General features: G+C 42.4%; 1 protein-coding gene across 6 annotated transcripts in view; it reads left to right on the forward strand.

The window, feature by feature from the left end:
- NCOA1 (nuclear receptor coactivator 1) overlaps positions 1-12,307 on the forward strand; it is a 712,820-nt gene that overhangs the window by 647,551 nt on the left and 52,962 nt on the right. For all 6 annotated transcript variants that reach the window (XM_068280070.1, XM_068280071.1, XM_068280073.1 and 3 more), the window contains one exon: positions 5,076-5,252. In XM_068280070.1, the coding sequence (XP_068136171.1) occupies positions 5,076-5,252 (177 nt within the window). The remainder of the gene's footprint in view (positions 1-5,075; positions 5,253-12,307) is intronic.

Genomic DNA, 12,307 nt, shown 5'->3' on the forward strand with positions numbered 1-12,307 from the left:
CTAAGAACAATTGGCCTTTTTGTATCTATTTGCTGCTCTCAGAAGCCATTTACTGACAGAAAAGTGTTTTATGGCTGTAATTACTTATCGGTGAGGGTTATGCTGCTGTCCAATCCAGTCCTGACCCGGACAGAAACTGTCACTTGCATACCTGATGTTTAACTTTCAGGTAGAGAAAGGGGAAAAGGAACACAGCCTAGTTATTTGTGTGCTTGGCACTGTACATACACGTCTATCTCATCATGTCACATGTCACCTCGGTTGTCCTTTAAACATTTCCTCCTATTTCCAGCGTGGGATGCGTTTTATAGACCATCTTTCTCAGTTATCAATGGGTTAATACAGTATCTCTGATATAAAAATTTTACTGGGTGGGAATAAGCGGAGAGGAATGTCGGAAGAATTTGGAGCAAGTATTTTCATGCTCGGAGGGGTAGAGAAAGTTTTGGGCCGCTTCCAGAATTAGCGCAACCTGCAGAAACGCTAAGCTGTCCTTCCTTTGCCAGATTTTACTCTTCTTGTTTAATGAGCCCTGCAGGACTCTGAAGAAGCATCTCTGAGTGAAGCGCTGCCCCTGCACCGGCCAATCAGCTCCCGGTTGCTAACACAGCCATGGCACAATTTTTGCTGTATGTGAATTCTTCAGATAACAATAGCTCTTCTCCCCCCCCCCCCCCCCCCCAAAAAAAATAAAAGTAGAAAAACAAATTAAAGTAAACCTAAACCAAAAGAATTCACTTACCTGGGGCTTCTACCAGCCCCCTGCAGCCGTGCTGTGCCCACGCCATTCAACGACCCTCTGTTCCCCCGCAGCGGCTAACCTTAGTTTTCGCTCAACTGGAAGTCGGCGGGCCACTACGCCTGTGTAGCCCTGGCCTCCGTATACTTGCCCGTCTTGCCGTCCACTATAGTATCCTGCGCCTGCGAAACTCAGCCACGGCGTGGGAATGGAGGATCATTGAGGAGCGGCGTGGGCACAGGATGGCTACAGGGGGCTGGTAGAAGCCCCAAGTAAGTGAAACTCGATTTTTTACATTTGGTTTAGGTTCCCTTTAATGGACAACTGACCTGAGAGGGATATGGAGGCTGCCCTATTTACTGGTATAGCCTTTGAAACAATAACAGTTTCCTGGCTATCCTGCTGATCTTTCATGCATCAGTAGTGACTGAATCAAGCATGTAGCAAATGCAGTAAAACTTAGAGGAACTGTAACCAAGGATTGAACTTTATTACAATCAGTAGCTGATACCCCTTTTCCCATGTCAAATCTTTACCTTTTTTTGAATAGATCATCAAAGGAATGTATGACTGATATTGTGGTGAAACCCCTCCTCCCACAGTGTGATGTCATGGCCAAGGTCCTGACAGATTCCTGTCTGTGAGCCTTGTTGCATTGTGGAAAATGTCTGTTTCAAACTACCCATCAACTAGTATCTTCCTCTGTGCATATACGTATCTATAAAAAGCAATCCTTAAAGGAGTCATCGGGGGAAAAGTGTAAAATAAGCAGTCCGCTCCAGCCCACGTGGCGGTGATTGACTGCACCGCCCGCGCAGGCGCAGTACTCTGACGTCATCGCCAGGGCCCGGGACGGACCTGCAGCGAACGGCTGCGGGCAGAGCTGCGGCGAGGGACGTCCTGGAAGCTTTGAGCTGGAGGAAGCCCCCGGTAAGTACCACTTATTTGACACTTTTCCCCCTGATGACTCCTTTAAAAGCCTATCGCATTGTTAAGGGGTGTGGTTATAGATAATGGCAGTTGGTGTTATCTAGTTTTTTTTTCATGTCTGCCAGTAGTAAAGATGATGGGGTGCAAGCTGATTGTGGATCAAACAATATGAGCAAATTACAAGTAGTCCCCGGCTAACGATCGAGATGGGGACTAAAGGTTCGTTCCTAACCTGAATCTGTTCTTAAGTCGGAACATTGTGCCATCTCTGTCCCCAGTACCTCCTCTGTGCCCCCCACCCCCCCCCTGTGCCTCCAGTGTCCCTTTCTGTGTCACCTCTGCCCTCTGTGCCTGCTTATACAAGTTTAAAAGCCATTTTTTATTTGAATTTTTTTAAAAATCAATTTTCTCAAAAACTTCAAGTCCAATTTGCATTTTTTTTGACTCGTTCCCATGGAAACACAGAATCCATGCCGTTCGTATCGGCGGGTCGTTTGTAAGTTGGGCATTCGTAAGTCGGGGACTATCTGTACATGGCGAATAGCAATCATTTCTTGATATTGCTTCTATTTTTTTCTTTGCACTTTGCAATGTAGTGATTTTTTTTTATCATTTTTGCTTAAGTTCCTCTTTAAAGTGGATCCGAGATGAACTTTTATTCATTGCATAATTGTGTTCCTTTCATATAGTTTATAGGGTATTCCTCAAGCCAAATACTTTTATTTTTTTGTTTTAGTTCTCTAATTCCCTATAAACTAAACAAGCCTCGCCCACAGTTTCTCCAAATGCCAAGGCACTCAGACCCATGTAGCAAGAGCTTATGGGAGCTCAGTCTGGGCAGGAGGAGGAGGTTACTAGCCAGAGACTTCAGAGGCAGAGGGGAGAGGGGAGTGAATTTTTCACAGGCTGAGAGGTGGAGATGCAGTTGCAGATTACTTGTGTAATGATGACAAACAAAACATGGCTACCCTCATTGTATCACAGGATTAAACCATCATGAACCTTTGAAGCTGTATGCAGCCAGATTTGCTCTAAACTTTATCTAAACTTTAGATAAGATATATAGACAAGTTACTTGTTATAGTTAGTTTTTCATCTCGGATCCACTTTAAGTCAAACATTTAATCTGATATGAGGCTTGAAGTATAAAAAAAACTAGCAAGATCAGACTGTATTGATGAAAGCAGTAAAATGATAAGTGAATAAGTTCAGACTACATCACAGAGGGACAGTTATCCACACTTCAGTGTTTAGATTATTTGACGTAACTTATAACACCAAAAATTTCTGAGATATTAAAGGACAACTGAAGTGAGAAATATGTGGAAGCTGCCATATTTATTTCCTTTTATGCAATACTGGTGGCCTGGCAGTCCTGCTGGTCTTTTAGGATACAGTAGTGTCTGAATAATGCCAGAAACAAGCATGTGGCCAATCTTGTCAGATCTGACAATAATGTCAGAAACACCTGATTTGCTGCATGCTTGTTCAGGGGCTATGGCTAAAAGTATTAGAGGCAGAGGATTAGCAAGATAGCAAGGCAGCTGGTATTGCTTAAAGGGGTTCTCTGGGGGGTGTTGAAAATAAAAACGGACACTTACCTGGGGCTTCTATCAGCCCCCTGTAGCTGTCATGTCCTGCGCCATCCTCCTCCAATCACCCGTTCCCCGCCGCCGGCACCATTCAGTTATTCGTCCAACAAGACAAATAGTGCACGCTCGCACTCACGTCATCGGGAGTTTACTGCGCAGGCGCAGTACGAAGCTTCCTTGTACTGCGCCTGCGCAGTAAGCGCCCGATGACGCACGTGGATGGGAGCCTTGCTAGGATCGGAATTACACCAGGACCGGTGGTGGGGAATGGTGGATCGTTGGAGGGCAACATGGGACATTACAGCTACAGGGGGCTGATAGAAGCCCCAGACAAGTGTCTGTTTTGTTTTTTCAACACCCCCGGAGAACCTCTTTAAAGGAAATAAATATGGCAGCCTCCATATCCCTCTTGCTTCAGTTGCCCTTTTACTCACCCCCAGAAATCACATGGGTACCTACAACTTTCTTTTTGTTTAGGATTTGATATCCTTGTATGGTTCTATTCGTGATGTAAGCTTTCACCTATGAATTGTGGAGCCACTGAGGAAGTTGAGTTGTGCAAGAGCGATAAGAGGATAAGAGGATAATTATACAAATGTTGTATATCACGTACCAAACTTTGTTTTAAATATTTGTCTTGATATAATTTCTTTAGTGGATTCAATGCATGTCAGACCCTTGTATTTTTATACAGCAACCGCTCTAATTAGACAGGAGCTTAAAGTGGATTTGAACTCTTGCACAGGACAGAAGGAAAACAGAGAAATGTACCCTGTATGTATTTAGAGAGTTTAGCCTGTCTAATTCCCCCTCATCTGTGTCTATTAACAACTGTAATTTGATCTCTCAGCTGTCAGCTCAGGAATCAGGAATGCAGAGCAGCTAATTTGTAAACACAGGATGTTAACCCTATGTCTGCTTCCATGAAAGCAGGAAGTAGACACACTGCAGATTTATTGCAGGATTTGTATCAGCTGTAACAAAGACATGTTTTTCTTTAAAGGTTATTATGCTGTTGCTAGTCTTTTAAAGCAGAAAGGAAGTTGTGATTTCAGGTCCGCTTTGAGTATTGCTCTCTGTGTTGTCAGGCAATGCACATTGTTATGAACACACTGCTGCGAGTGACCTGAAATTGATTGAATATCTATATGGTTGACGTTTATGTGGTTTTCATACAACTTTTATCTAGTTTACCGTATATTCTGGTGTATAAGACGACTGGGCGTATAAGACGACCCCCCAACTTTTCCAGTTAAAATATAGAGTTTGGGATATATTCGCTGTATAAGACTGGTGCTGTGTATGAATAGATACTGATGCTGTACTGTATGTGGTACCCAGTATATAACAGTATACAGGCGATTGACTAGTTGGATTGGTCAGCTCTCCTGGTCTACCTGTGTATCAGAGCGGTATGGAAGAATAGATTGTGCTGTTCCCATAAAACATGCCTCTTACACCCTTCTGGCCCACCTTGTATCCTACTTACCTGCTTCTCTGCCTCTCAGATCTCGCACATGTGCGTCTGAGAGTCGGTAACAGGATAGGGAGTATCACCCGGCATCAATGACACCCGGCGTATAGGACGACTCCTGACTTTTCAGAAGATTTTCAAGGGTTAAAAAGTAGTCTTATACGCCAGAATATACATGGATATGTTTCATGCCTAGCTTATCAGGGACATCAGGGAATGATTTGCATATTCACTGAGTGAACTCCAATGATGGGAGTAACTTTGTGCCTCACTTGAAGCTGGATATTTGCAGTTTGTGAAGTGGGGTTCCTGACGTGTCTGTGTGTCTTTGTTTCCTCAGATTACAATGGCATGGACACGGGTCAGTCACCCTTTGGATTCTGCGACCCAATGGATTCTGTGCACTTGGATTTGAACCCGTTTCCGGCACCGAATGATACCAGTCCCCGGTCTGGACTTACTCCGGAGCAGAGCCGCGGTGCCGTTCCGGGGACCACCACTTTTCAGACAGATCCTGGTATGTAGATGAGGCCTTTGTACTGCCCATCAGTGACTGCACCAACGTCCACCCGGCAGTAATGGGGGCTGAGGTGCTCAGTAATATATATACATATATAAAACCTCATTCCACAGTGGAAACCTGGGGGACGACTGCTTATGATGTCACTGACTCCCAAATTACTACATGGTCCACGCCCCTATAAAGTTGCCCCACCCCCACTGTTCACCCGCCCACAGACTAACCCCACCCCCTATCCATGCAAATCAGCAGTGACTGAATGGTGTACTGATTATAGATCCCACCTCAGACACCGGAGAACGGTTTGAATCCTGGCTGGAACAAGCATGTATTTAGTAAGGGGCAAAAATCCCTGATGCTCCAGGAAAGTCTCTTTAGCGCCCCTTGGTGGCTGCTGCTCTCAAGTGCTTTTAGTCTTATAGGAGAAGCATGCTATGCAAGTCTTAAAGGACATCCAAGGTGAAAATAAACTGATGAGAAAAACAATTATATCTATCCTCCTTCTCCTTAACCACTTAACATCTCAGTCGTTTTCAGCTTATGCATCCGAGCAATGTTCACCTCCCATTCATTAGCCTATAACTTTATCACTACTAATCACAATGAACTGATCTATATCTTGTTTTTTCCGCCACCAATTAGGCTTTCTTTGGGGGGTACATTTTGCTAAGAGCCAATTTACTGTAAATGCATTTTAACAGGAAGAATAAGAAAAAAAATGAAAAAATTCATTATTTGTCAGTTTTCGGCCATTATAGTTTTAAAATAATACATGCCTCCATAATTAAAATCCACGTATTGTTATTGCCCATTTGTCACGGTTATTTCACCATTTAAATTATGTCCCTATCACAATGTATCGCGACAATATTTTATTTGGAAATAAAAGAGCATTTTTTCCGTTTTGCATACATCACTATTTACAAGCTTATAAAAAAAAAATAGAGAGAAATATTTCATCTTTACATAGATATTTAAAAAGTTTAGACCCTTAGGTAAATATTTGTTTTTTGTTTTTTTTTATAGTAATGTTTTTTTTTGTTTTTTTTTATTAAACATTTTATGTGGGCATTTTTGGGAGGGTGGGATATAAAAGTGTTTTATTTGGGGAAATATTGGTGTTGTGTAATGTTTTTGGGTATTTGCTTGTAGTTTTACTTTTTGGCCACAAGATGGCAATCTCGATTTTTTTTACATGACGTCACTCTAAGCGTACAATGTACGCTTAGAGGGACACAGCTTCAGAAAGAGCGAAGCTTCCGAGAGAAGCTGTCGCTTTTTCAGCGGGGGAGAGGAATCAATGATCGGGCTCCCCAGCCCGATACATTGATTCCGTGGCTACCGACTCCGCGGCCGGGAGTGCGCGTGCACGCGCGCGATCGGCCGCGGGAGCGCGCGGGAGCGCGCCTGTCCTCCTTGACGTTTTTATACGTCAAGGAGGACAAAGTGGTTAAAATGACTTTTTTTTTAGATATCCCACAGTTTATTTTATATTTAAAACTAGTTTTTATGTCTCTGCTCAATGACACCTTCATTGAAGTATGCCAGAGCTAAAATCTATGAATTATTGACCCTATTAATCTCTTTCCTGCTCTCAGAAGCCATTTACTGACAGGAAAGTGTTTTATGGCTGTAATTACTTATCAGTGAAGGTTATGCTATAGTCTGACCCAGTCCCAAAGGAACACAGCCTAGTTATTTGTGTGTTTGGCACTGTACATACACATGTCTTTCTCATCGTGTCACATGTCACCTCGGTTGTCCTTTAAAGAGCACCTCCGGAGTGCCAAATAATTAATTTACTGTGTACCTCATATATATATATATATATATATATATATATATATATATATATATATAGCTCTCCAATATTACTAAAATATTCTTTAACTGTTAGAAAACCTATTATAAACTAGCTTCTTAATGCACAGCAGTGTAGATTGCAGGAGAAACAGATATTAATAACACCTAATGGCTCTCTTGGCTACTACACACCAAGAATAACTTTTTCCACATCTCACATTATAGATACAGGATATAAATAAGAGACCTTTGCTACCTCAACGCTCTGCCTCCCTGTGGTTATAGCTGGTAATGTATCTTGTACATATAAAAGACTGTTGTTGCTAAATACATATTCCAACATAAAGCCTCTCTCAGCTGACAGCCACATTGTGCCCCACACTCTTGAGGAGTGACAGTGACTCACACTAACCTTCCCCTTAGTCACATATTTCCAGCTAACAGCCTTTCACTGCAATGATAGCTGATGCAACCTCCAAGCTTGTATGTTCCTGCATCCCTAGCAAACACTGGATATAATCCTCTTGTGGTATAAAGCCAATATAAAGGGGTTGATTTATAAAGCATTACCGCATTCGGTAATGCAGAAAACAGCTGACACTACCGAGCACTTAGGAAAATGTCAATTCATAAAAGCTGTTACCGCATAAAAAGGTGAAATTCCCGAGCAGTGAGGTAAAAATCCGACTTGTGCGGTAATTACCTCAACACATGTCAGTAAATGTCGATTCATAAAGATTAGAACAATACTGCCTGCTTTGAAGTGGTGATAAGAGAGCGCGCAGTCTATGGGGTCTGTGCTGGGAATGGAGACTCACAAGCAGAAGCAGTGAGATCTCCCCCCAGGCAGCAGCAGAGCGATCTGGACAAACAAGGCTTCCCCTGAATACCTTAGGCTGTGTGGCTGTTTAACCTCTTGGGTTCCTGTTTTTAAGCATGGCATTTGTTAAGTTTCTTGAAGTTCTTCTGTGCTGTGGCAATTAAATAGAATAGATTGTTAAGAAAGACTATTAGACATATTCAGAGTAGATTCAGTGCAAGCAGAGGCAGTATAACAAAACATGCACATCTAAAGGGAAGTTGGGATGCCTCTTATATTGTAATGCTTTCTCTGCATGGAGAACAGCCAAATGTAACAATACATGTAACAACAGGCAGATACTCTTCTGATGTTACCGACAGTTTACCTTGGTAAATTTCTATCGCAGCCGTGAAAATGTTTATGAATTAGCACACAAAAGTCTAAAATACCGTATGCGGTATTTTCCCGACCAACATTTTTTTTTTTAAACGCACAGCCTTTTATGAATTGACCCCAAAGTGTACTTTTCACAAGAGAGGGCCCTTCTAAGAAGCCGTACCTATAGTACAAAACAGTGAGCCTAGATTGATCTTCCGATTATTACAAACTGTTATCCGCTAGCATTATTTTACACCTTTATAAAGAGAACTTAAAGAGGAACTGATGTGAAAATAAAGTCATGAATAAAATTGCTTATTTTGTTATGCTTAATACATTTATAAATGATTTAGTCAGTGTTTGCCTATGGTAAAATCTTTCTTCACTTTGACATTCTAAAATTAACAGAGGCAGCAACATCTTCAGTCCTGTCAGAATGTATGCTTCTAAGAATTCTGAAGTGAGTGAAAATAATGTCTGGTCTCCCAGAATGCTCTAGGAGGGGAATTCTGCATAGCAAATCTAAGCTAAGAATTACTTAGAGGGCCGGGCTACATACCAATATACAGCAATATAATAGGAAATGTTTCTGATGCTGAAACCGGGAAAGTTATCATACAAGTCTAGGAATAAAAAAAGGCCTCTATGGATGAATAGAAAGGTTAAAGATAAAATGAAGAGGAAAAAAGAATGCCTATAAGGTCTTAAAACAGGAGGGGACAGAGGCTGCACTAAGCAATTATAAGGAGTGCAATAAAAATTGTAAAAAAGAAATTAGGCAGGCAAAGATTGAAGCTGAAAAACAAATCGCTAAGGATATCAAATCTAACCCAAAAAAGTTTTACAAGTACATTAACTCTAAAAAAAGAAAGGTTGACTGTATAGGACTCCTAAAAGATGAGGATGGGAACTCAATGGTGGATGACCAAGGTAAGGCAGAGTTATTAAATGCTTTCTTTGCTTCTGTCTTCACAAAAGAAACAGCACTGTTGCAAACTACAGAGGCGGAAGAGTCTCAATCTTCTAACTGTAATATTAAATACTTAACGCAGGAAGAAGTGAAGGCAAGACTAAATAAATTAAAAATAGACAAGGCACCTGGCCCGGATGGCATGCATCCTCGGGTCCTAAGGGAATTAAGTTCAGTTATAGATAAACCCCTTTATCTTATCTTTTGTGACTCTCTTGCAACTGGCAGAGTCCCAGTGGATTGGCGTACAGCCCACGTTTTCCCATTATTTAAGAAGGGCAAAAAATCTGATCCAGGAAATTATAGACCTGTAAGTTTAACATCAGTTGTATGCAAACTATTTGAGGGGTTACTAAGAGATACTATACATGACTTCATAGTAGAAAATAATCTTATTTCTCAGCATCAACATGGGTTTACTAAAGACAGGTCCTGTTTGACTAACATGCTCAGCTTTTATGAGGTAGTGAATGCTAATATGGATATTGGGAATGCTGTAGATGTGATATACTTGGACTTTGCAAAGGCCTTCGACACTGTTCCCCACAAAAGTCTGGTGCAAAAGTTGAGGATGCAAGGACTGGGGAAGAGTCTGTGTTCATGGATAGGGAACTGGCTAATGGACAGAAAACAAAGAGTTGTGGTCAATGGATCATACTCAAAATGGGAGACTGTTAGCAGTGGGGTCCCACAGGGGTCTGTTCTGGGTCCAGTGCTCTTCAATTTATTTATTAATGACCTAGTAGATGCAGTAGTGAGCAATGTTGCTATTTTTGCAGATGATACAAAATTGTGCAGAATCATTAACTCTCAGGAAGATAGTGTCATATTGCAACAGGATCTGGATAGGATGGCTATATGGGCACATACATGGCAGATGAAATTCAATGTTGACAAATGTAAGGTCATGCATTTTGGACGTACTAATGGTCTAGCACCATACAAAATAAATGGGATACAGTTGGGGACATCAAACTTGGAGAAGGACTTAGGAGTACTCATTGACAACAAGTTAAATAATCGTACTCAATGCCAAGCAGCTGCAGCTAAAGCTAACAAAATTTTGGGATGCATTAAAAGGGAAATAAAAACTCGAGATGCTAGCATAATATTGCCCCTGTTTAACTCTCTAGTAAGGCCACATCTGGAATATGGAATTCAGTTCTGGGCACCACATTACAAAAAAGATATTGCAGTTTTAGAGCAGGTGCAGAGACGAGCAACAAAATTGATGCGTGGGATGGAAGGTCTCACTTATCGAGAAAGGTTAGATAAACTGGGTTTATTTAGTCTAGAGAAAAGACGCCTTAGAGGGGATCTAATTAACATGTATAAATACATCAGAGGGCAATATAATACCTTGGCGGATGAGCTTTTTGTCCCTAGGCCTTCTCAAAGGACTAGAGGACATGATCTGCGCATGGAGGAAAAATGTTTTAGCCATTTATTTAGGAAAGGGTTCTTTACAGTAAGAGTGATTAAGATGTGGAATGCATTGCCACAGGAAGTCGTTATGGCAAACTCTATACCTGCATTTAAAGGGGGCTTAGATGCTTTTCTTGCGTTGAAAGACATCCATGGCTACAATTACTAGGTAATGCCTAATGATGTTGATCCAGGGATTTTATCTGATTGCCATCTGGAGTCGGGAAGGAATTTTTCCCATTTGGGGCTAATTGGACCATGCCTTGTAAGGGTTTTTTCGCCTTCCTCTGGATCAACAGGGATATGTGAGGGAGCAGGCTGGTGTTGTACTTTATACTGGTTGAACTCGATGGACGTATGTCTTTTTTCAACCAAAATAACTATGTAACTATGTAACAAGTGTGTATCCAGAATAATTTATTGCATTCTACTATAGGTCACTGTAATTATTATCATTATTGACTAGGCCTAAGGCCCGTTTAAAAACGGGTGCTAAGCTCTTGCCGCGTAAGCTTCGCACGCTGCACGAACACGCACGCGCATGTCCGCGCACGCGATCACTATGATCAAATCTGTTACGAAATTGATGCGCAAATTCTGACCAAACGACCAATTTCCGTCTGAAATCGATTGTTCCCGTCGATCTGTCCGTGCGGAAGATTTTGCTCGACCGACGACGGGTCAGGAGTGCGTCGATAGGGACGTTCGAATGACCGACGCTAGCAGAAATAAATTACCTGTTCCGCCTGCGCTTGTCCCTGCGGTCCCTTCTCTGCGCTGGGCTCCGGCTGGCTTCACTCACTTCCTGTCAGGGGAAGTTTAAACAGTAGAGCGCCCTCTGAGCTGAAGCCCAGAGCGGAGAAAAGACAGCGGAGACCGGGGGACTCGCGCCGGCCGGATCAGGTAATGTATGCAGGGGGCGGCAGCAGCGGCAGCTCCACAGATTGTGAATCGGTTTCATAGTGAAATCGATTCAAAATCTGTTTGCAGTGTAGGCAGCTAATAGATCCCTCTTTGATCAGATTCCATCACAGAGGGATCTATCTGCTGGTCGATCTGGTGGCGATCGACTCAGTGTATGGCAGCCTTAAACAAGATCATGCAAATGTATTTGATAACAGTAGTTCAGTGTCTTTGGTCAAAATAGACCAAGTTCGTGTCCTCAAGAGGAGTGTCAGAGCACAAGATTGCATAATCAAGCTGCAAACACTAGGGGATGAGGGGGGGCCCTGCCAGAGGTCATCTAGCGATGATGGGCATATTCTACCATGAGACAAATCTCTCTCTCATCGAATCTGATCAGAGAGAGATCTGTCGGCTGCCCAAACACCGCATGGCTGATTCCTGATCAATTTCACCATGAAATCTCTCCAGAATCAGCTCAGCCATACGCATCCGCCTTCTTACCACTGTGCGGCAGTGGCGGGCAATGCCAGCAATGGGCCCCAGTGCAGAATAAATGGAGCAGGCCCAATGTGAATGGGGGTGTGGTCTAAAAAGATCAAGGTTGGATCTAAACATTGCCGATAAAAGTACATGAACCCAGGTCACATCCTCTAGGCACTGTATTAATGTAGCACACATTATAAACTTGTATATGACTGGGGCACAAGTTATTATCACCGTTTCTCTTGAGTTTCAGAGAGAAATCCATGGAGAAAAGGCCTAGCCCTA

Source organism: Hyperolius riggenbachi, chromosome 4 (assembly GCF_040937935.1).
Source record: "Hyperolius riggenbachi isolate aHypRig1 chromosome 4, aHypRig1.pri, whole genome shotgun sequence".
NCBI classification, from domain to species: Eukaryota; Metazoa; Chordata; class Amphibia; order Anura; family Hyperoliidae; genus Hyperolius; species Hyperolius riggenbachi.